This window comes from Scyliorhinus canicula, chromosome 10 (assembly GCF_902713615.1).
Source record: "Scyliorhinus canicula chromosome 10, sScyCan1.1, whole genome shotgun sequence".
NCBI lineage: Eukaryota > Metazoa > Chordata > Chondrichthyes > Carcharhiniformes > Scyliorhinidae > Scyliorhinus > Scyliorhinus canicula.
This window is the reverse complement of record NC_052155.1, coordinates 11,777,349-11,802,895: the sequence shown is the minus strand read 5'-3', so window position 1 is coordinate 11,802,895 and position 25,547 is coordinate 11,777,349. Positions and strand designations below refer to the sequence as shown.

Below are 25,547 nucleotides of genomic sequence, written 5' to 3'. Positions count from 1 at the left end.
CCTGTGGAGACAAAGTCCTGTTTTCCATCATGTTGCGTGGCACTGCTACTGTGCTAACTGGAATACACATCAAATAGATCTCGCAACTCAAAACTGGACATCCATGAGGTGCTGCGGGCTATCTCCCAGCAGCAGAATTGTACTTCACCACAATCTGTAATGCTATGGTCTGGCATATCTCCGACTCTACCATTAAAAGCAAGCCAGTGGATCGACCCTGATTCACTGGAGAGTGCAAGAGAACATACCAGGAGGAACATCAGGTATATCTATAAAAAATTAGATGTCAACCTGGTGAGGCTACAACACAGGATTATTTGTGCGCCACACAACAAAAGCAGAAGTAATTAGGCAGAGCAAGTGATTCCCCAACCAACGCATCAGATCTAAGATTTGCAGTCCTGCTAAATCCAGCCATAAATAACTCACTGGAGAAGGTAGCTCGACAATTATCCCCATCCTCAATGATGGAAAAGCCCAGCACATCAGTGCAAAAGATAATGCTGAAACATTGCACCAATCCTCAGTCTGGTGCCTTGTGGATGATCCATATCTGTATCCTAAAGAGGTTCATAGCAGCACAGGTGCCAATCTTCGACCAATTTGATTCGCTCATTATGATATCAAGAAACGGCTGAAGGCACTGGACACTGCAAAGGCTATGGGCCTGACAGTATTTTAACAGTAGTACTGAAGACTTGTGCTCCCAAACTTGCTGCACCACTAGCCAAGCTGTTCCAGTAGAGCTACAACATTGGCATATATACGGCAAAAGGGAAAATTGCAGGTTGTACACAAGGAGCAGGAAAAATCCAACCCGGGCATTTAGCACCCCGCCAGTCTACTTTTGATCATCAGCAAAGTAATGGAAGGGGGTCATCAACACCTCCAAGCAGCACTTGCTTTGCAATAACTTCCTCACTGATGCTTAGTTGGGTACCATTGGGGTCACTCATCTCCTGCCCTCAGTACAGCCTTGGTTCATACATGGACAAAAGAGTGGAATTCCAAAGGTGAGGTGAGAGTGACTGTCCTTGACATCAAGGTAGCATGACCGAATGTGGCATCAAGGAGTACTAGCAAAACTGGAGTTAAACTTCTGTTTGGAGTCATACCTGGCACAAAAGAAGATGGTTGTGGTGGTCGTGGTCAATCTTCTCAGTTCTAGTGCATCACTGCAGGATTTCCTCATGGTCGTGACCTCGGCCCAACCATCCATAAAATCCTAGAATCCCTAGTGTAGAAGGCAGCTAATTTGACCATCAAATCTGCACCGACCCTCTGAAAGAGTAAGTTACCGAAACCCACTCCCATGCCCTATCCCCATAAGCCCGTGCATTGATCATGGCCAATCCACATAACCTGCACATTTTTGGACTGTGGGAGGAAACCGGAGCACCTGGTGGTGCTTTCCTTTTAACATCCATAGGACTTAAAACACTTTTTACCAGAAGAATATTAGGTTTACATTCACTACTAAGAACATTTATAATTCTGAATTCAACAAATGATCAAGAGATAGTCTTTTAATGGCAGAGAGATCAACAGTGCAGCTGCTCTGTCTGGCTTCAGCTCCAACACTGAAAACAAAACTAAAACACACACGGCAGCAAACAGCATAAAACAAAAGTAAAAAGCTGACAGACTGCCCAGCTCCACCCACTCTCTGACATCACTGCAGTAATAAACATCCATTTCTTAAAGGTACTCTCACTACAGATACTTATATACACACCCATTTATAAACACCCATTTCTTAAAGGTGCTCTCACATGACACAAGACCTGGACAATATCCAGACTTGGGCTGACAAGTGGCAAGTTACATTTGTGCCACACAAGTGCTAGGGAATAACCATCTCCTAAAAGAGAGAATTTAGCCATCACCCCTTGACATTCAATGGCTTTACCATTGCTGAATTCCCCACTCTCAACATCCTGAGGGTTATCATTGTCCAGAAACTGAACTGGTCTTGCCACATAAATACTGCGGCTACAAGAGCATGCCGGAGGCCAGGAATCCAACGACAGGTAACTTACATCCACTACCTAAAAGGCAGAAGTCAGGAGTGTAATGGAATACTCTCCACTTGCCTGGATGAGTGCAGCTCCAACATTCATTGCCCGTCCCTAATTATCCTTGAGAATGATGTTTGACACCACCCAGGACAAAGCAACCCGCTTGATTAGCATCCGTCCACAAAAAACATTCACCTCCTCCACCACCGATGCACAGTTGCAAGATAGTACACCCATCTGCAAGATGCACAAGGAACTCACCAAGACTCCTCAGGCAGCACCTTCCAAACCCACAACCACTACCATCTAGATGGACAAGGTCAGAAGACATGTGGGCAACACCACCACCTGGAAGTTCCTCTCCAAGTCATTAACTATCCTTACTTGGAGCTGTAACACCGTTCCTTCACTGTCGCTGGGACAAAATACTGGAACTCCCCCACACCCAACAGCTTTGTAGATGTACCTACATTACATGGACTGTCACAATTCAAGGAGGCAGCACACCACTACCTTCTCAAGGATAATTAGGGACGGGAAATGAATGCTAGCCTAGCCTGAAACAGCCACATCCCGTAAATGATTAAAAAAACCTACCTTCAGTCCCTTTTCGCCAAACATCATCTCCTCACCGTATATATCCAGGTGAAATGTTTGAAACCAACAATTCAACATCATACAGCAGCAGTCCGTATAGAATAAATATATTTATAGGGAAGCTAAATAAATTCATGAGGAAGAAATGAACAGAAGGAGATGCTGCTCAGCCAAGTTGAAGTAAGGTGTGAGGAGGCTCACGTGGAACATAAACACTTGCATAGACCTGTTTGACTTAGTGGGCTGTTTCTGAGCTGTATGGTTCTGTGGAATCCCAGCAGCAATTGAGTTATTCTTTCGCTGCCCTGTTCACACTTTCAGGACCAACAGGTGAGATCAGGCAAGCATGGGTTCCAACCTGGACATCTTAAAGACCACAGAAAAGATGTGTCCCAAAGAATGCTGCCCCACTCTGCACATTCACATGGCCCAGTTTTGGACAAATCACTGGACTGGAAAAGTGGTCAAAATTAACAGTTTATGTGGACCTTCAAGCCTCGAAGCAGGCTTCAACCTTTTGAAAAAATGTATTTTTAAGTCCTGTTCAAATATTTCTTCCTTCGCCAAGAGTGCACTGCAGCAGTTTTATTCCAGTTCCACATATGATTGTTAATAACAATCCTGGTAATGAGGGTAATTGAAACAGGAAGTTATCTCAAATTGGTTATTCCTATTTTTTTTAAGCATACTCAAGCACTTCAAAAAAAATAACATTGGGATAATTGCAAGCCCCTTAAAAAGATTTTTTTAAATTTACAAGAGCTGACTATCGAGCTAAAACAAAAACTTTCTAAGAGGAAACTATTATCAACTCAGTTCATATTGACATAACCTTCTTGGAAAATGTGATCCCTGTATTACCTTACTGCTGTTCCTCAAAACAAACAAATAGACTAAAATCAACTCTCCCCTTATTGCAAACCACAAGAATGGTGGGCAGTACATTGTTAAAATCCAATCCAGTTAAGGCAACTGTATACGTACCATTACAAAGTGCAAAGCATCTCTCTTGGTCCCTTCTGCCCCAATTCCCAAATTTAGAAAAAGTAAAGAACTTCAAACAATGCTTCCAAAGAAATTTCCAACAACTTGCATACATATACTAGATCAAATATTGGTGAGGACATTGTCAACACACCCAAAAGCTCATTTTGAATGGTTAAAACATAAGTTTATTTGTCAGAGGGTTTGGGAAAAGTAAACATTTTTTGCTTTGAAAACTCTGCAATTTGCCCATAAGAAAGTGTGAAGTTTCAGAAGCTCAAATAATGTACAAAAAAGTAGAGAATTGGATTTATAACAGTTTAGTTTTCCCCGAAAAAGTCGATAAACAGCTACCACCTCCGAACAAACCCTAACACTGATCCCCTTAGAGCAAACTTGATTTTATTGAGCCTGCGAAACCAGCCATGTCGCTAACCCATACTCCCAATTTCGGGGGCTCCCCTATCTCTTAATTTATTGCCATTCAGATAATAATCTGCCTTCCTCACTTTTCCCCACATTATACTGCATCTTCCATGCATTTTCCCACTTACTCAATTTATCCAAATCACACTGAAGCCATCTCTGCATCCTCCTCACAGCTCACCCTTCCACACAGCTTTGTGACATCTGCAAATCTGGAGATATTATATTTAGTTCACTCAGCTAAACCATTAATATATATTGTGAATAGCTGGGGTTCCAGCACCAATTCCAGAGGTACTCCGCGCCTGCCAAAAGGCCCATTTATTCCTACTCTTTGTCTTCTGTCTGCCAGCAAGTTTTCTATCCATCTCAATACACTATCCCCAATCCCTTACACTTTAATTTTACATGTTAATCTCTTATGTGGAACTTTGTCGAGAGTCTTCTGAAAGTCCAAATAGACCACATTCACTGGTTTCCTCTCATCAACTCGACTAGTTACATCCTCGAAGAATTCCAGTTGATTTTTCAAGCATGATTTCCCTTTTGTAACTCCATGCTGACTCTGAACAATTCACCAAATAATCTATTTTAAGGCAATAGACAGATGAATATTGGTCAGGAATGTGGACACCTCCCCTCACTTATTTGACAATGTGGCATTGATATCCACCTGAGAGGTCAAACAGGACCTTTGTTTAACATCTCATCCAAAAAGCAGCAAGTCTGATAGATTCTGCCAGCAGACAAAAACTACCAAAGAAAATGTTTATTAAATATCAGATTTAAATGTTGCATTATCATCATGCAGCTGCTTTGCTTGCATCTCTAAATGAGAATGAACTTCTGGAAAAGGCTGCATGCTCTTGCGAATTTCCCTGGCTTGGCCTCCCAAATTGGACTTTTTTTTCTTATTAAAAACTAGTTTCTCCTCTCTCCCAGCCATTTATATGGTTTCAGGTGGAGTGCAGAATAGAAGGGAAAGGTTTTCATTTCCTAATTGAAATGGAAATTCAGTCCCGAAACACAGTTTCCTTTGTCTTCCCGAAGCCGCATCATTTGTATCTAGTCTTTTCATGGGTTGGGTAGGGTGATAAACACAGAAGCATTTCTTCAGAAGTCAGGATGGCCAGTCTGAGACCTTTAGGAAAATTGTAATTCTACCTGCATGCCATTTTCAGTTGCTGATGTAGGTTTTGGAAGCCCTTCATGCAGTGGTCATGTTGGAAGTCAGAAACATTATGAAAGCCAAGTGTAAAATGGTTCAAATGTCACTATTAGATGCTGTCTTGTAATGTGGATGTATTTTAATGCAGTAATTCACCAAGAGAATGTGTCCGGCAAAGTTAAGTTCACCTTTACGTAGACCACATTTATGCAATTCTTGTCATGCATTGCAGTACTTTTTCAATTGTCAAAAGTGCCATGATGCATTCAGAATATTTTTTTTTTAAAAAGACCCGTCAGTCTTGGCTATCTTGTTTTGTTCTGTGGATTTAATCCACTGACAGCTCTGGCTGTTACAAAAAACCCTCCTTTTGAAAGTTGACAAAACTCTCTGCACCTGATCCCTACATTGATTGACAGTCACTCTGCTTTGAAATAGAAATCAACATTATTTGTCTGCCAATTTCAGCCAATGCAGTTGGAAGCTTTAATGGCAGCTCCATCATGAATGCTTGGCTGGGTTTCAAAAACTACAAATGGCTTCAACTCAACAGACGGTCTCTTGATCCAAGAACAATTGTAACTTTTACAGGGCAAGACAACATCAATATCCCTTTGATGTGGTTTCGTGTTTGTTTACAAACCTAAGAGGCACTGAAAGGATTACAATTTTTTTGCACTGAATAGTAGTTTTTCTTTCCAGTATCAATGATGAGCATGTTTGAATTCAGCTTTTATTTGATTTTTGGAGGTTTATTTTTTCCAATGACTTTAAAATTATTGTAAGAAGTCTTACAACACCAGGTTAAAGTCCAACAGGTTTGTTTCAAACACGAGCTTTCGGAGCACGGCTCCTTCTTCACCTGAAGAAGGAGCCGTGCTCCGAAAGCTCGTGTTTGAAACAAACCTGTTGGACTTTAACCTGGTGTTGTAAGACTTCTTACTGTGCTCACCCCAGTCCAACGCCGGCATCTCCACATCATTTAAAATTATTCCCACTGTTATTGCATTGCTCCATAGTGCACATAGGTTAGGTGACAGTAAAATGGGTGAAGCAGTGAGAAGAGTGAGGGTTGAGGTTTAGGGGGCCTTAATGTTGGTACTTGCATCTGATTTGCACGATAACACTTTTATTTTGCTCCCAGCTTCTACTTCTACTGCAGCAATCAAAGTGGCCCACATGGGAACTCGTCCGGGAGGGGGGGTCCAATAGTTACCCTTTTTTAAAGTATTATTAGGGTGACAATATTTTCCCCCGTACACAGTTGCTTTCAAATGTATACATGGCGACTTTATGAGCAGCTATTCAGATTTGAAACACGCCCACTCACTTGCCTAGCTGTCCCACAAAGACGAGACTATGCTTGGAGCAAAACTAACCATTCAAATGCATTATACCCCGGGCTGTCACTTCAGTGAACTGTTGGTATATGTGACCTAAGCAACTCACAACCTCCAACACAGATCTTGAGGTGCTCTGGAAATCTGTAAACATACCACACTGCACAGTGCTGATTTATCTACGCCAGCATGTCTTAGTCTGATCCCTGGTGCGTGCTAGGTTAGCTAAACATACTTAGTGCTGTGTGGAGGTGCTATAAATTACTTAAGAGTCCCCAAGCCACAGTATGAATGGGGGCAGCAAAGGGCGAGAGCAGGATGACACTCAACTACAATATGCAAGATGCTAACTTTCCCGAAATGAGCTCAATCTTGCAGGCAAGGTACCAGAAGACTGTCAGCATCCACTGATTCACACTTATCAGCTTGATATTTCCAGGGGAGAAAGCGTAGCTTCTTCTCAAGAGGCCAGCAGCCCATTACTTGGCTGTGTTGTGTTGAACTGGGTCAGACATTACGCAGCAGCATGTTCAAAACAATCCAATTTTATTGGCACGTGGGGAAAAAAATATTGACCTTTCCGTGTTTGCAGATTTTGTGCTCCTGCAATCTGATTAATATCCGACCATCAACATTGCTACTTCAAATTGTTACAAAATCACCATAAAAATCATCATCTTTTGGGTTATTTCCAAATTCACCTGACATCCATTGCCCGTGGGTCTAATATAATTATGGGCTGCTTCTAATTTCAACAAAAACACAGGACAACATGTCTCAGTAAACAGCAAGACATTTCAAATGCAATGGGTCCAATTAGACCAGGTTGCGTAACCTCTATCCTTTTGACGAGCCAGGCCTCATTTAGGTGCCATAAATCACAGGCTGGGCATCACTATTATCTTAACTATATAAAAACAAAAGATTCTGGGAAAACTCAACAGGTCTGACAGCATCTGTGGAGAGAAACTGAGTTAACGTTTAGAGTCCGTATGACATTTTTCATTTGTTCCCAGGATGTGTGCGTCACTGGCCAGCATTTATTGCCTATCCCTAATCGCCCTCGGGGCGGTTGTGGTGAGCCACCTTCTTCAACAGCTGCAGTGTCCAGGTGAGAGGTGTGTAGGTCAGTCTCGGTCTTTACAATAGACACCCAGAGAATAGAAGTTTTCATTCTTCTAAGTTTTCCTGGGAAACTATCTGATTAACACAACCAAAATCATCCATGGTTTGTGATTGAAATCACAGTTTCAGGGCAATTTCCCAAAGGAAGTTTGCACTCTGGGAAATTGCTGGCAAACCCTTACCGGGGGCATTCCGAGAGGGATTCCCCGGTGCATCTTTGGAGTATCAAACCCCCCCCCCCCACCCAATCAAAACAGATGCAGTGGGCTTGGAAGTTATGGCCCCTTCTCCCTATGTGGCTTGGTAACAAACCTTGTTTTAAAATGCTCCTGTGAAGCATCTTGGGGAATCTTTATAATGTTAAAGGTTGTATTCATTGTTAGAAATAATACAACGAGAACAAACTCAAGTTATTTTCTGTTTGAATATTGATGTCATGAGACTGCACTTTGGATGACTAAATTGTCAATTAATATAACAAACTTCAGATGACAAGAAAAGGACTGGCTTTTATAAAATATTCAACACTGTATAGATTTGCTGCAAACATGTGTTTGACTATATCTGTAGAAATGGTCATTTACTAAATGTCTCACAGTCAAAGAAAACACACAACAAGGTACCACTGTTCATAGAAAGCACTGACCACGTGAGCTGACAAAAAATCTACTTCTTAGTTTCGCAATTTAATCCGTATTCAATGCAAATGCAAACCTGATCAGACTATCCTGGTCAGGTTGAGGTAGAAGAGAGGGCAAGAGGTCAAGGACCAGATGGCTATGAATAAACTTTTGTTTGTGTAGTTCAAGGGGAGGGAAGCAAACATCAAAGAGAAAATAAAGCAATACCTTTGCCACTACTGCACTCCATTGTATACAGGTAATCCATGTAGAAGGCCCCAAATCGCTGCACACCAGCTATCTCTGTGTATGTCTCCTGCCAACAAAGAAAGACAAATACAACTTAAGTTCCAAAAGGATAGAATTCAGAGATTACAACACCATATGTGAATGTCTATTTGTATTTGCACAGCCTTTTACACAAAGGCTTATCAAGCAAAGAGAACAGAGGTTATCTAAAGCATTCTCTTGTTCAAGTAATGTGACATAATACAGGTTGTGCACAAGAGAACTATACAATTTGAGTCACCATTTCACCAGTTAATACCTAATGTCAGTTACTTATATGGTCAATAAAGTCACAATAAATTTGTCTCTAAATGTAGCTAGAAATGTTAGTAACAGTAATAGTTTGTTGAAGCATTACTTTTTTAATATAATCACAAGAACTCAAAACAAATTCTAACATCATCTTCAATCTTACTCTAAAGTATCCACCTAAACATGCAAATACATTTCCAAAATACGAATAATACTTACGATGTGTTTTAGTTAGTCAAATCCTGGTCACAAAAACCCAAAGAGAAAATAATTTTTTTAAACAGCTAGTTCAACTCCAATGCTTAAGAGTAAAATAAATCCTCTTCTCTTACTTCTACATACCAGATATTCCAAGGTAAAATGCACAGCCATTTCCTTTGAATTTACAGTACAGTTTTAGGTGCAGCATGTCAGTTGCTCAGATCAACTTAAAACTACACTTCAAAGACGAATACAATTTTACATTTTAAAAAGCTGCCATGAAAGCTGAACTTTAAAATTGTTTATGTTCTGAACTGTACCTTCAATTTAACGGAAAACAGAGAATTCTGTATAAACACCTCAAATCGGAGACATCCACATTTGATCAGGTTGACAAGGGGAGAGAAACTCAACTCGAAACCCACTGAAGTGAGGGTCGTATTTTTAATTACAATTACCCCTCAAGCAATACTACTCAATGTAGCAAACATAATACCCTTAATTGCTATCACAACAACAGAAAATACTGGACAATTTCAGCAGGTCTGACAGCATTTGTGGAGCCCAGGTTCGATTCCCGGCTGGGGTCACTGTCTGTGTGGAGTCTGCACGTTCTCCCCATGTCTGCGTGGGTTTCCTCCGGGTGTTCCGGTTTTTCCCACAAGTCCCGAAAGTGCTGTTTGGTGAATTGGACATTTTGAATTCTCCCTCTGTGTATTCGAACAGGCGCCAGAGTGTGGTGACTAGGAGATTTTCACAGTAACTTCATTGCAGTGTTAATGTAAGCCTACTTGTGACACAAATATGGTTTATTATACATCAAAGATTTGTGGGGTATCTTTATGAGATCAGTGGAGGCACACAAGAATGTTCTTGCACTTGGTTGAGGAAAGGTTGAGTAGATTAGGATTGTTTTCCTTGGAAAGACGGAGGTTGAGGGAAGATCTGATTGAGGTCTACAAAATTGAGAGTTATGGACAGGGTGGATAGCAACAAGCTTTTTCCAAGAGTGGGAGTGTCAATTACAAGGGGTCACGATTTCAAGGTGAGAGGGGAAAAGTTTAAGGGAGATGTGCGTGGAACGTTTTTTACGCAGAGGGTGGTGGGTGCCTGGAATGCTTTGCCAGCGGAGGTGATAGAGGCGGGTACGATAGCATCATTTAAGATGCATCTGGACAGATATATAAACAGGTGGGGAACAGAGGGAAGTAGACCTTGGAAAATAGGCAACAGGTTTAGATAAAGGATCTGGATCGGCGCAGGCTGGGAGGGCCGAAGGGCCTGTTCCTGTGCTGTAATTTTCTTTGTTCTTTGTTCTTAGAAGAGCATTTTCCCTGCTATGGGCACACCTTCATATTGTCAAAATCCTGTTGCATGGTGTGTCATCCATACTGTCTGGTTCGGGAGAGGCAAGCCGGGCAGGGTGTGCCCTGGAGTGAGAGGCAAGTGCCCAATTGCATTTGAACGTTGGCTGCCATCCTGATTTGGAGGCTCGATGGAGCACAACGTATCTGAGGCCGGTGGTTGGAACTCTCCCATCACTGATCCGTTGTGGTACTGTTCTTTATGCTTGTCGTGAGGAGTTGGGAATGGCGGAGCCAAACAGGTCATATCCTCCCCGCCCCACCATCCAGGGCAATTGTTGTGGGTCTCCTTTTTAAGTTATTGAATTTAAGAATCCATGTCTTTATCCTGCGACGTCCTGGCCAGATTCTATAATCCTGGCGAGGACTGGGTTTCTTCTGAATCTTCTTTCTCTCTGCTTGGGTATCCCTGTCTTCATGAGCGTGTTTGGAATGCAGGAGGCACATTTGGCTCTCTTCCCTTGTTGGCTGGGAGGCCCTGTTGGTTTGATCGTAATCTAAACATGCCACTGCCAGTCTTCTCTTTATATTGTCTGGAAACCATTTTGGTTCTGCCTGGGGCCTGGATTGGGGTTTTGTTGCCTTGTGTGACATACATGTAGATGGTTCTGGTATCTGAAGTGAGGATACCTGTCTATCCCTCAGTCTCTGATGGGGCTATAGGAGTACCTAATCCTGTCAAATGATTGTATCCAGCCAAATGCAATGTAATTCTCCTGTTCCACAAAGCCAATTTCTCCTTCTCCCTACTTACAGGATGTATTCTTTTGTAACTTTGTTGCGGAACTCTTTAAAATGCAAAATCTCAATCTTTTTTTTAAGATGTACTCACAATGAAAATGAATTGAACATTTGTTGCATATCCCAAGCTTCCTGCTACGTCAGTATTCACCAAAGGAGACTTGGTACATTATGAGTCTGGGGAAGGGTGTGTAGATAGTTTGAGCCATGTTGAGATCTAAAAGGAGGAATTGGAGACTTGAAAAACATTAAGGTAGACAAATCTCCAGGGCCTGATGGGATATACCTCAGAATATTGAGGGATGATGTGCAGATACCGGCGTTGGACTGGGGTGAGCACAGTAAGAAGTCTTACAACACCAGGTTAAAGTCCAACAGGTTTGTTTCACACACTAGCTGTCGGAGCACTGCTCCTTCCTCAGGTGAATGAAGAGGTATGTTCCAGAAACATATATATATATATATATATATATATAGACAAAGTCAAATATGCAAGACAATGCTTTGAATGCGATCATTTGCAGGTAATGAAGTCTTTACAGATCCAGAGATTGGGGTAACCCCAGGTTAAAGAGGTGTGAATTGTCTCAAGCCAGGACAGTTGGTAGGATTTCGCAAGCCTAGGCCAGATGGTGGGGGATGAATGTAATACGGCATGAATCCAAGGTCCCGGTTGAGACTGTATTCATGTGTGCGGAACTTGGCTATAAGTTTCTGCTCGGTGATTTTGCATTGTTGCGCATCCTGCAGGCCGCCTTGGAGAACGCTTATCCGGAGATCAGAGGCTGAATGCCCTTGATTGCGGAGGTGTTCCTCGACTGGAAGGGAATATTCCTGCCTGGCAATTGTCGAGCGATGTCCGTTCATCCATTGTTGCAGCGTCTGCATGGTCTCCCAATGCACCATGCTTCAGGACATCCTTTCCTGCTGCGTATGAGGTGGACAACGTACGGCCTCAACCGGGACCTTGGATTCCAATTGGTCAGATAGTAATTCAGTAACAACCCATTCCAAGGGCATCACAATATAAATAGGGGAGGATGAGAGCTCAGAGTTTACAGAACAGCTGCAGGTTATTCTCTCACCAAAATATTAAGGAACATTAAAAGGTTGAGAGATGACAGAAGACTCCAGAGCACAGGCAGAGAAAACCATTTTGTCAATTCTTGGGACTGTTTAATTCAGCGGACTCTTTATGTGGCGAAAGGACTGTAAAGGCGCCTTGGACACAGATTTCCAGCTTTTAAAAAATTTTCTTTGCTGTGGTATCTTTGTAGTGTTCTGTATAAGTTGCAATGTGGAATTATTATGAGCTGAGGGGATTTTTCAACATTTGAATATTCCTAGACACAGAACTTTGAGAGCTATGAACCAAGATCATGGAGTTATAATACTCAGTCTTTCTATGTTCAATATCTGCAGTGTATAGAGTTTGGAAAATGTTGTATGTCGACAGAATTTTAATAGAATCCCCCCAAAAAATAAATAAAAGGAGTATGAGGAGCATGGACAGGGTGGCTTGTCAGAAGCTTTTTCCCAGGGTGGAAGAGTGAAGTACGAGGGGGCATAGGTTTAAGGTGCGAGGGGCAAGTTTTAAAGGAGATGTACGAGGCAAGTTTGTTTTACACAGAGGGTGGTGGGAGCCTGGAACTCGCTGCCGGAGGAGATAGTGAAAGCAGATACTATAGTGACGTTTAAGAGGCGTCTTGACAAAGGATGGGAATAGAGGGATGTGGTCCCCGGAAGGATAGGGGGTTTTAGTTTAGGTGGGCAGCATGGCCGGTGCAGGCTTGGAGGGCTGAAGGGCCTGTTCTTGCTGTGTAATTTTCTTTATTCTTTGATTATATCTTTTAAAATAAAGGATATTTATCACGCAATCTGAGGTGTTCCCTGAAAAATGCAAAAAATACCAAATTTGCTGTATCTCACATATCTTGTGCAAGATGTGGCATTGAAACCGAAAATACTGAAATACACAACATGTGCAGAGCAGAAAGAAGGATTAACACTTCAAGTAAATAACCTTGAGCCCAACTCTGAAAATTCTGACATCTAGCTGGCACAGTTACCCTCCCACCACAGATGCCACCAGACCTACTGAGCATTTCATAATTTTTCCTGTTTTAATTTTGGCTTTCCAACATCTGCAGTATTTTGCTTTGTACCAGATGCGTCCGTTTGTCTTTGGCAGTGAACAAGAGAGGGGGACTCTCGAGACTAAAATACTGCTAATGCTGAATCTATATCCTGGATCAGAACACATACCCGCATTCCAGAGTGTTTTATCTGGGTACAGTACCCTGATTCCAGTTTTTATTAAAAAGATCATGGCCAGTATCCACCACAGTGGAAACATGAGCACAGTTCCAAAGACAGATATAGTCCCTGCTCCAGAATAAATAAGTGGATCAGTGAAAGAATGAAAAAAGAAATACAACTTGTTTTTTAAAGTACTACTTTCTTGTTAATTCAATTCAAATAATGAATTCAAAAACAGAACTGAACAGGCTCGGGCGCATTTCTGTTGCAAAGAGAAGACAAGGGTGCCTGATAGGGGTCTTTAAAACAAAGGGATTGGTCGAGTCCTGGTTGAAAAGGTAATTCCACTCGGGGGGACAGACGAGAAGTAGGAGCAATAAATATAAGGCTGTCGCAATAAATCAAGAAATTCAGGAAAAACTTCTTCGCCCGTAAAGTGATTAAAATGTGGAGCTAACTACCACAATGAAGATTGGAGGCAAATTGTTGAGGAGAATAGCATAGATACATTTCAAGAAGGAGTTAGAAAAACACATGAGAGAGAATGTAAAAGGATATGTTGATGGTGTTAAATGAAGTTAGGGGGCTTGTGTGGAGCATAAATACTTTATTGAAGTAACTAGAAATGGTAGACACAATACAGAAAAAAAGATGCTGAGCAGACACAATTTTTTTTAAGGTAACTTTTTTAAAATTAATGTTCTAAAGTAATAAAAGTGCTTCTGGCACCTCAGTAGTGTAATTATTACTATGATATTAGCAAATTTTCAACCCCACTGTGTACAAGCTCAAGCCTTAATAACGTTTGGCCAAGGATACAGAATTTCTTGAAGTGCTCATGAGTCTAAAGATTAACATATGCAACACTTACAATAACCCACAGATGATATGATGCAAATTTAGGGGAGGGAAGGGCACAGGGACAAAGGGCTGAATGACTTCTATCTGTGCTGAATATTTATCTGATACTCATTCATATAATAATAATAATAGCTTACTGTCACAAGTAGGCTTCAATGTAGTTACTGTGAAAAGCACCAAGTCGCCACATTCCGGCGCCTGTTCAGGGAGGCCGGTACGGGAATTGAACCCGCGCTGCTGGCATTATTCTGCATTGCAAGCCAGCTGTTTAGCCCACTGTGCAAAACCAGCCCCAATATATCAATATATAATATTGATGGGATATGCACTGTGTCCCAGAGAAGACTGGAAACCAGCACATACGATAACTCCTCCTTCACACACTGATAACTCCCCCATCACACTCAGCTGATTCACTACACAAGCAGTGTTGAGCAGATGAAATTATATTAATTGAAGCCTTCTCTTCATACCAATAAACTAAATTTATAAGCTAGCTCTGTAAAAGACTTGAACTGACCATCTTTCTAATTATCTAAATCTGTTGTCAACTTTTTGGTTTTAATTAGAAAACGTTAGAATTTGATTAAGGCAGAGTCTTTAAATGTGTCTTTAAAATAAAATGTAAGCTACTTGTAACGGACGAGTTTTTTTTCCTCTCCTGATGCAGATCAGCCATGATCTGACCGAATTGCAGAGCAGGCCCGAGGGGCAAAATGGCGTATTCCTGTTCACAGGTGTTCTTTCGCAGATTTGTCCTTCACTTGAATGTCAGACTCAGCCATGTTATCAGCTTTAGCACAGCACAGTTATCGTTTTACTAAAGTTGGCATTGCCGGCATTTGTTTCTCCAAACAGGTGTTCCTCTAAGTTGCATGTTGATGAAAAATTGTCGGTGCACCATGATTGGTGTTCTCATGTTCACACTTAAGCATGGCTTCTACGCCTCCTGGCACACAACAGTGAGACAGTGTCCAAAATCTTGAACAAATGCTTGAATATCAAACCAAATACTTACAGCAGCAACCGTTTTAAGCAATGGATTCCCTGTTTAATTCTTCAGGTTCAGTTGGCAATTTTGAAATGTTAGCAGTTATCCTCATATACGCAACCGAAATAATTTAAGTCAACAATGAGCTTTGACAAAGGGTCATCTGGACTCGAAACGTTAGCTCTTTTCTCCCCCTACAGATGCTGCCAGACCTGCTGAGATTTTCCAGCATTTTCTCTTTGGTTTCATATTCCAGCATCTGCAGTAATTTGCTTTTATATTTGTTACTTATCCAGGCATCCTTAGCTTTCTTCCATCGGCATTATAGTCTGAAGAACATTATCATCAAGGCTAAATCAAATTAAATTCAAATCAACACAGTCAGAACCAAATAACTAGATTGCGTGCCTCTACTGTTTTCACGTTCCACGAGGGTCCATACTGCAAAGTAATTTCAGTTAACCTGTGTAACCTAACTTGGCAAATATTGAAAGCATTTATTTCTGAATATTTCACAAAACCTTATAAATATTTCATGATATATTTTAAAATAGAACCTTGGGAAAATAAATTCTCCCAGTGTACTAATTAGTTTTAGTAATGACCTGACCTTGTGTTGGCCTGCATCCAAAATAAACTCAGCCCTCACTCCGTTATTTTCTGGACTTCGGTAATCGAACAGGGAATTGGTGAGGTATGTTAATCCTTTGCTGTTCAGACTTTCACCGCAACTGAAGAAACAGGCTTCCTTCAAAGAAAAAGTTAACCGATCGATCGTTAGTTTTAATTTAAGAATGGAATCAAAAACCATTTCTATGCATTTTTTCTACTAATTGTATAAGTAAGAGTCGGAGTTCACTTTAATTAACTACTTAAAGAAGTTATTAATTTTAACCATTTGAACCTTTGTATATATTCACCCAAATGCCATACTGTCAATTTTCCCTTTTCTGACTTCATTGTCCCAACCAAGCCTTTTGTAGCTGAAGTGGAAGCCTGTGTCACATATGAATGAAGATGAAATTACAGGGCGGCACAGTGGCGCAGTGGTTGGTACTGCTGCCTACGGCGCTGAGGACCTGGATTCGGTCCCGGCCCCGGGTCACTGTCTGTGTAGAGTTTGCATATTCTCGCAGTTTCACCCCCTCAATCCAAAAATGTGCAGGTTAAGTGGATTGGCCACACTAAATTGCCCCTTAATTGGAAAGCAAAATAATTGGGTACTCTTAAGTCTATTTTAAAAAAGATGAAGTTGAATCAATATTATACAAATAATTGAGACGTTTCACCAAAGTTTCGGTGCATCATCATGAAGAACACAGAGGCAAGAATTTGCTGACTAAAAGAAACTGCAATGTCCCTTGGCGTTATTAATGTATAAATTGCCCAGAAACTTGTGGAGACGAAGAGCCAACCTATGAAGTGCCACAAGTTGCTACACGATTTGCAACACTCACCTTTAGCTTTGAACATATTTCGTCCTCACCCTCTGTGAATTTTAAGAGCTTGCTGTATTTTCACATTAATTGCTCATGAAATCCACCAGAAAAGTCTAGGTTAGTAACTAATAGCATAAATTATGCTTTTTCCAACCTGATCACTGTTAATCACTGTTTATTAACTTCACTGGCCGAGAAAAATGGCCCCTTAAATTGTGAAGACTCAGTCCTTCAGGTAATAAATGACTGAAGATTTCAATAATGTCAAATTTTATTTCGTTTACATTTTCTTTTCCACTCCGATTCCCTTTCTGTACCTGATTTGACTCGAATACACCCTCCTCCTCAGCCATTCCTCTATTTATTTCTCAATCCTTAAATCTCATTGATTAAGGTGATAGACTATTGGTTATGTTATTCATTAAGGTTCCAGGTGCCCTGTTGCACTTGCTACACCATTTTCAGTTTGCAAGTTTGGGTGCAAAGATTTTTTCCACTGAGTGACGTGGTAAATAGTTTTGCACAAATCCGCACTGAATTACTTGTACAATATAAATTGACTGAAAAATTAGAAAAATTAATGAAACGGTCCTACAGGAAGAAGGAAAAATATGATTTTCCTCTTGCAGTGACGTTACAAATTGGATTCTCCGTAACACAATGCCAAGAGGCTCGATTTAATAAATCGTTTATAAATTTCAAAAGACAAAAGATATATTTAATTTTCTGCATGTTTCAGTTAACAGCTTCTGATCACTGTGAAACACTGGAATTGTAGTGCTCAATTTCTCCCAAACATCTTTAAATCATCTCCCCCATCATCTTCCTTGATGAAAATAAAATCTCTATTAGCACATCAAAAAGAACATAAAAATATATGCAAGAGATAAAATGTACACCCACAATATTCTTCCATCACTTCAAGTGACAGCAGATCTTGTTCTCTGCCAAGAATCAGTCAGCTCTCGGATTATTGTAGAAAGCAAAGATAACCCCGGCTTCCTTTCTCCGTTGCCAATTGTCTCCCTAAATCCCCTTTGTCTTTTCCCGCCTGTCATCACCTCCGATAAGTGCCAGAAGCAAATGGACTTCTTTTTATCACCAAGATCTAAACCATTCATTTCATGGCATCAGTCTCACTGGACCCCATCTTCTTCCAAGGTTCTCCCCATCCTAGCTCTCAACCTATGTCTTTATCTAGCTTCCCTCCCATCTCTTCTCATCCCCTCCATGGACTCCTTCGGCCAATTGAGGGCCACGTCATGCTCTCTTGACCCCCATTCCCACTAAAGTGTTTACCATTCAACTTACCTTCTGAGCAATTTCCTGGTTAAAAGGACAGTTGAAAGGCAAAGACTGAGATCATTAGCCTCAGTTCCACTGCAAACTGCATACCTTCACTGTCCCAGTCTGAGATTGAAAACTGCTGTTCATGGATTATTATCTGATCCTGAGCCGAGTTTCTGATCCCATATTCTTTCATCACAGAGACTACCAACTTTAATCGCTATAACATCTCTCACCCCACCCCAACATCAGCCTATTTGCTGCTGAAACCCTCACTCAACCGTTTTTCACCTCTTTTATTCCAAATCTCTTCTGGGTTCGCCTCCCATTCTCCAACAGCTTAAGCTCAACTGGAACCGTTTCCCTCATCACTTCATTGTCTGATCTCCTCTTATCTACGGATCCATTTGTACCGCTTAAACTCTCCAAGAAACCCTTATTCCTCCAATCGGCCTCTTCTCCATCCCCCGCTGTTCTATCCCATCATTGAGAGTCTTCAGCCATGTTGATCTTAAGCTTTGGAATTCACCCTCTTCACCTCTCCATCTTTCTCTCCTCTGACTGCTTTTTCTTATCACATAAGAGGCACTCGAAAAATGTAGTTGTTGCCTTAACAAAGGAAAAAAGTAAATTACTTACAGTTTCACTTCGGTTTGTAGTTTCTTCAAAGTCTTTCACGCCCATTATTCCCTTAAGGCACAAAGCCTTGCTGCCCACAAAACCCATTTGGCAATCAAAGAAAAGCTCTCCCATCATCAGCACCTTAACAAAGATATTATGAATTATTGCAGTTAAAGCACATACAAACATGAAAAATGCTTCGCTTCCTCTTCAAAATCTTATGAGCAATAATGCAAATTGAAGAAATAGTAGCTTGTTTAATAGTTAAATAGAAGTGGAAGGTGAAACATAAAAAGTAAAGGTTAGCAGAATTACAATAGTTTGCTGTATAATTTAAATAAAACAACTGCAAGTTAGCATTTCATAACAAAAATTAGCAATTGCCTTCAAGGTAATTATTCCACAACTCAACAACAAATTCATGGGAATTTTACCAACAACCCATGAACCTGTTCATCATGGCATCTACCAAGCTCAGGGGTAGGATTTACCAGTCTCGTGCCCGACCTGGTGACACAACAAGGCCGTTGAATCTCACAAGAGGCCTCTTGCAAGATTTGCGACGCTTGAAACGTCTCACGAGAGTCAACTGAATCTCGTGAATCGTCGCAATCTGGATCTCGCACGCACTGGATGAGATCAGATCAGCATACTAAATGAGCCATATGTCTGCGCTGGATTCTCCCAGCACCCGGGAACTAACGGCATCCCCAGCGAGGCTTTGACAAGGTGCAGTTTAGTATTGGTCCACATAAACGTGCACCAGGTATAACGGCACCTGGGGGTGGGCTTCCAGGCCCCTGGAGACCGCCAAGTGGTCTGGCATTGGGCAGGGTGGCACCCTGGCACTCCTGCTGGCACCTGGGCACTCTGGCACTCATACCCAGAGGCTGGCATTGCCATAGTTCCCGGGTGTCATGTCCATTGCCTTCAATCATTTCTTGATATCACGTGGAGTGAATTGTATTGGCTGAAGACTGACATCCGTGATGCTGGGGACCTCCAGAGGAGACCGAGATGCATCATCCACTCGGCACTTCTGGCTGAGGATTCTTGCGAATGCCTCAGCCTTGTCTTTTGCACAGATGTACTGGACTCCTCCCTTATTGAGGCTGGGGATACCTGTGGAGTCTCCTCCTCCAGTGAGTTGTTTAATTGTCCACCGCCATTCACAGCTGGATGTGGCAGGACTGCAGAGCTTAGATCTGATGTATTTGTTGTGGAATTGCTAAGCTCTGTCTATTACTTTCTGCTTCTGCTGTTTGGCACACAAGTAGTCCTGAGTCCTGTGTTGTAGCTTCACCAGGTCGACATCTCGTTTTTTGGTATGCCTGATGTTGCTTCTGGCATGCTCTCCTGCACTCTTCATTGAACCACGTTTGATACCCTGGCTTGGTGGAAATGGTAGAGTGAGGGATATGCTGGGCCATGAGGTTGGAGATTGTGGTTGAATACAATTCTGTTACTGCTGATGGCCCACAGCGCCTCATGGATGCCCAATCTTGAGTTGTTAAATGGAAGTCTATCCAATTTAGCACGGTGGTAGTGCCACACAACATGATGGAGAGTATCCTCAATGTGAAGCCGGGACTTTGTCTCCACAAGGACCCTGCGGTGGTCACTTCTACCAATACCATCATGGACAGATGCATCTGCAGCAGGCAGATTGGTGAGGGTGAGGTCAAGAATGGTACTACCGAGCCTTGGTGTGCAAAGTTGTGAACAGGCAGAACTGACCGCTATCGCTTTTGAAAAATATTTCCCGAGAAGATGGTACTAAAACGGGCACAGCTGACACGTGATCAAATCAATGACAAAGAAGCAAATTTACAACCAGATCTATTCTCAAACCACCTATGACGGTGAAAAATATTCTACAGCTTTCTTACTGTCCTGCATGTAAGAAAAGGTTAGGTACGTTCTCAGTTTTTTCAGACAAACTGAAAATATATACTTCTGCACAACTTTTTCCGGAGGAAAAAAAAACTTCTTATTCACACACTGTTTCAAGTCTGTGGTTTCTCACCAGACAGACAGTTTTTAGTTTTCTGCTGAAAGATTTCGAAGAATACTCTGGTAATAAAGCAAAATGACAGACAACTTTACATACAACCTCTGGTAACTTGGCTACAAAAAGGTAGTCGAATACACGTTAAAGTTCATCTTCTTTCATGTACAAAAATAACGAAGTTTAAAATATAGTCGGGACTCCAAAGCCGGAGCAGCTAGTTAACCATTGAAGTAACAGAATAGAACTAGAACTAACGCCAGTTAAATACAAACATATACAGATAACAACAACTTATGGCGTCACAGCACTTAGTCATAATATCAGCAATGGATTTAAGTAAGAAGATGCATAACAATAACACTCTATAATACTTAACCCCCTCTTAAATTCAAATCCCCTTTAAAGACATGAATACAATGAAGCTAATGCCTTAATTACACATCAGTCCTTCAAGAGCTTTGCGACTACGGTGTGATCTTCGCAGTACAACTGGTGACTCCATAAATTCTGGTGATGCTATAATTAGTTATACTGAACTAGTGCGTGTCGTAGCAATTTGAGTATTTGTGCATGAGTGTCCCTCTCTTGAAGTAGAGTCCACTGTAAGTCCTGTGCAACAGGAACTACTTCTTATTGAAGCTCCACAGCCACACTTCTATTACGTTTCTGGAATTTTTGCTGTTCCCAAGTCATGGCGTTGACAAATATGATCATGGTGCTTGTGAACAACTCTTCCATTGTTCAATTGCACCAAGAAAGATACTGGACCATTTCAATTGGTGGTCGCACACTAACTGCAGATTCAGGGAGTGAAAGCCCTTCTGAATGATGAAGGGCACCCCTTGATGAGCTGGTGCCCATAGATTGGAGTTATATAGTCCTCTGCCCGGGTGCATAGGGCATCCATCACAGAGCAGATGCACCTGTGTACAGATGTGGTCCCCGTTCAGCCCCGGAAAGAACCAGAGGCACAAAGGTTCAGGGCGACCGTCACCTTGGCGGCCACTGGGAGTGGGTATCTGCTTTCATACCCCCACGGTGACGGGTGCGCCACCATCTGGCACAGGCAGCGCACAGTCTCCCAGGTTGGCCGAAGTCTTTGGCGGCACATGCGGCCCTGCATAACCTCCAGGAACAGGCTAGGTGGCATACTTGTGGCCTAATGCAGTGCCTCCTTCACATCTCTTCCTGGGCCTGTTGGGCGGCCAGCACTCAAGCCTCACCCGCTGACCTCTTCTCTTCTGCGGCAGGTTCCTCTTGTGCAGGGTCCTCCCCAAACAGGCCCTGTGCCTCCAGCCTCCGTGCGTCCACAACGGCAGCTGTGGCCAGGTAGATAGCAAGCATTCCTAGCTATGCTCCAAAATTCAATCTGGCGGGGTGGGGGACATTTTAGCAAGATGAGTATTCCCTTGCCAATCCAGATCCAGATCCAACAGGCTGCACGGTGACTCATGTCCCTTGCAAACCCACGTCCACCACTCAGCAGTTGCACCCCCCCCCCACCCCACACCAACATATTGTCTTCGACACTGCACCACTGTCCTTATCAGTGAGTGACACTGGGCCTGTGATGTGGGGAACCACTATCCTCACCACCAGTCACTGTCCACAGGGGTAGCGGTGGCTGCCGCAACCCGTGTCAATGATAAGCTCTGCGATCCCAGTCCTGTCTCCTCAGTGGGATCTACACATGTGGGTCTCCTCATTGGGTGGGTCGTTTGTTGTCCCGCCAGAAGGGTGGCACCTGGTTATGTGGTGGAAAAAGGTCATCATGTGCCACCAATCGCCTCCATGCTGAGAGACGTGTATGTGGGCAGATGCTACAGATGCCGGTGAGGCAGGGAAGTGTGCGTCTGCTGGGAGCGTTGCTGCAGTGTGATGTGGTTCCTGGGTGTGACACACAGGTTGCGACAACCTGCCCTGGAACAGGATGGATGGGAAAAGGAGCACAGTGGACCGGCAGCATTTGGAGATGTTTGTGGTCCTGCAGAGTGGGCGAGCTGATAGTGTCACTGGTGAGGCCTCTGCTCTGAGAGGGGCAATATGCCAGGGAGGGTGTCATAGGCCACGGTGCATGTGTCTTGCTTGGGATGAGTTCTGTTATTCCCCTGCTTCCCCTGCAGTGGGGCTGTGCTTCTGAGTGAACTGAGGAGTGGCAGAACCTGGTGGGCCACTGATTGAGCTTGGCCACGTCCATCCCATTGATGGGTCAGCTGGGGTCTGAGAGTTTCCAGAGGGGCGGCCTGGGTGGGCTCCCAACTGGCCAGAGGCTGTGTGAGCATTTACTGGACATAATGAGCAGTCAGTAGAGTGAGCAACCAGGGCGGGCCTGTACCTTCGACCAAATGGTGCATTCAAAACAAATACTGCAGCAATGGTGGTCTGAGCCAAGCCACCCTGATCCCTAGGGGGACACCCCAAATCTATGGAGCTGTCATCAAGTCGCTACCTGCTCCACCCACCAGGCCTCGGCAGCCACCCGCCAGCAAATGATAAGATTTTTGAAATTTTGTTCAGATTTTGCTTACCCTTCAGCAGCCATGGCGCCCAGTCCCTCTTTGTAAATTCTTGGAGTAAACCGCCCCCACATGACCTCTGCCTGAGAGGGCCGGAGCATCGCGGAGACCCAGAGATAGTTGGTCAGAGCCACTAATCACATTTAAATGAATGCAAATGCCGGTTTTGCATGCTGCCGCTGGCGCAGGGCTCAAACCGCGTTATCACCACCAACGAGGGACTCCCGGAGCATGGCGCCGGACACGGATCTGGATTGTGGCCGGGCGCCCGATCATCTGCCCGACCGTGGTTCGCGTTTGCGACGTCGTGAGGCGGAGAATTTTGCCCGATATATTCTCCTCGCCACATGCTTATTTTCATGAAGAGATTTCTACATATTTGTCAGTTAATATAATAGAAGTACTTCCACAAAATATCAGGACAATGATTTGTTCATTTGCATTCTTACATATGTATGTCAATTGATGAAATTACAGAAAGTTGCATTTAAGTCGAAAAACATTTTCCAATGTGCATATTAATAATGGTAAATTAACAAATCAATGAGAAGGTGGTATCACAGGAAGTTTTATCACTACTCTGGCAATTAAATCAAAAATACCTCAACAGTAGTCCCTTCTTGCTCCCAGCAAAGCACTTCTTTGGATTTCACTTTTTGAGGGCTATAATAGCTGCTCTCCGTCTGCATTTCTGTCAACTGTAACAAAATGACAATTCCTCTGTTCAAATATGTTACATTTTATCAATAAGTAGTCATAACCTGTCATCTCAATACACAAAACTGCTACAGAGAAATTAATCTTTTAAGTTTCAACTAAATTCTGTTATTGCACAGGAAACAGGTGGAGAAAAACAGCTGCAACTTATTATCCACATCAGGATACAAGGTTCGCTGTTGACTATGGTCTAATCACATTGAGATAATGACATGTATTTTGAACATAAGGTTAATGTTAAACATCTCATGTTAACAATTTTGTTACATCTGCTGGTCAAATACCTTCATCACTGTCAAACCCATGTCTATATCTTCCTGAATAATTATGCAATCGAAGTGAAAAATTAGGGGGGGGGGGGAGAATGTATTCCAGCCAATCAAACATAAAATTTTCTTGGGAACAATTTCATGTCGGACATTAATATTTATAATATTTCAGCATCACATCTCGGAAACAATGGCATCCACTACAAAATACCATCATAATCAATCAGTAGGAAATTTTCGAAGCTGTCAGATTGAATTCCGATTCCAAACCATTACCAATGGTTAGCTTACCCGTGGCAATTATCTCAATTACACTGTCATGAGATTGGAAGCAATATCCATTCCTACAGTATGGAAATACCCACAGCTCTCATTACAAATCCATTTCGACCACTCATGTTGTGTAACTCACGTTACACATGTTGGCTTTTTGTAGCTATGTTAATACGCCGTAAGGTAAAGAGTTATGCATAACCTGTGCTCTTTATTACCTAACCAGCCTCATCTGTCAGCAATTACTTCAGAGGAAAAGCAATTAATTGATTAAAGGAATTCAAAATCTAGAAGAACAATTTCAAGCATTATTCAATCAACAGTAGGATTAATTTAGCATCATGATATATTGGAATGGTCCCAAAAACATACAACAGCACTGCAAGCAATCTGACTATTTCTGACCTAAGTTACATGTAAATGAATTGCGAACGTTTTGAACCCGGCAAATAGAACAATTTTAAATAATACTTCTAAAAATTGGTGTGATTATGTAAGATTTGGTCCATCATACATTGTGAATATTACACAATTACAGCTGGAATCCCTTAATATGTTCAATCAAAACAGAACAAAATGCCAAGTTAAATTTAAAAATGTATTTTGAGAAGTCGTAAAATTTGTTCTCAATAAAATATTATATTTCAATTTAGCTAAAATAAATTGAAAACTTAAACTGTTCCAAATAGTTGCAGTTTGCATTAATGCATTTTTTTTTAAGCAGCTTCTCCATAAGCTACTGTTTTCGGCTTATTTTCCCAAGTGGACATTGTTGCAAATTAAAAAATTACCACCAATTCTCTGCAACTTTCATCAGGCGAGACAAGTTAAAATCTGCTGCAACTTAGTCTCACTACCAAACACTTGATAAAAGCTAATATTGCTGATTAAAAGGCTCTGTAAATGTTATTTATAAATAAGCTGAGCTTGGACATCTGGGCAGAGGAAAGAAAATCACTGAAAATAATATCATGTACGAAATAATAAGCGGAGGTATTCACCCTACTGACATATGGACTGAATATCCAACAGATTTCATTCAACACTTCACTTTTTAAAAAAAGATTATATTAAGAAAAGCTTTTCCAACATAAGACCTTCACAACCATATTTATACACCAGTTATAATATTTCAACCCCCCTACCGGCCCAACCTCACCAAACCCTAACCCCCCCCCC

The 25,547-nt window shown here is 42.1% G+C and overlaps 1 protein-coding gene across 5 annotated transcripts in view; it reads right to left on the bottom strand.

The window, feature by feature from the left end:
• LOC119972233 (vacuolar protein sorting-associated protein 13B-like) overlaps nt 1-25,547 on the bottom strand; it is a 1,046,946-nt gene that overhangs the window by 834,757 nt on the left and 186,642 nt on the right. For all 5 annotated transcript variants that reach the window (XR_005462014.1, XM_038808618.1, XM_038808616.1 and 2 more), the window contains exons 9-12: nt 23,712-23,807; nt 18,601-18,723; nt 15,846-15,983; nt 8,507-8,594 (exon numbers count right to left, since the gene is read on the bottom strand). Coding sequence is in view for 4 of the 5 variants with exons in the window: in XM_038808618.1 (XP_038664546.1) it covers nt 8,507-8,594; nt 15,846-15,983; nt 18,601-18,723; nt 23,712-23,807 (445 nt within the window). In the remaining variant the exon portion in view is untranslated. The remainder of the gene's footprint in view (nt 1-8,506; nt 8,595-15,845; nt 15,984-18,600; nt 18,724-23,711; nt 23,808-25,547) is intronic.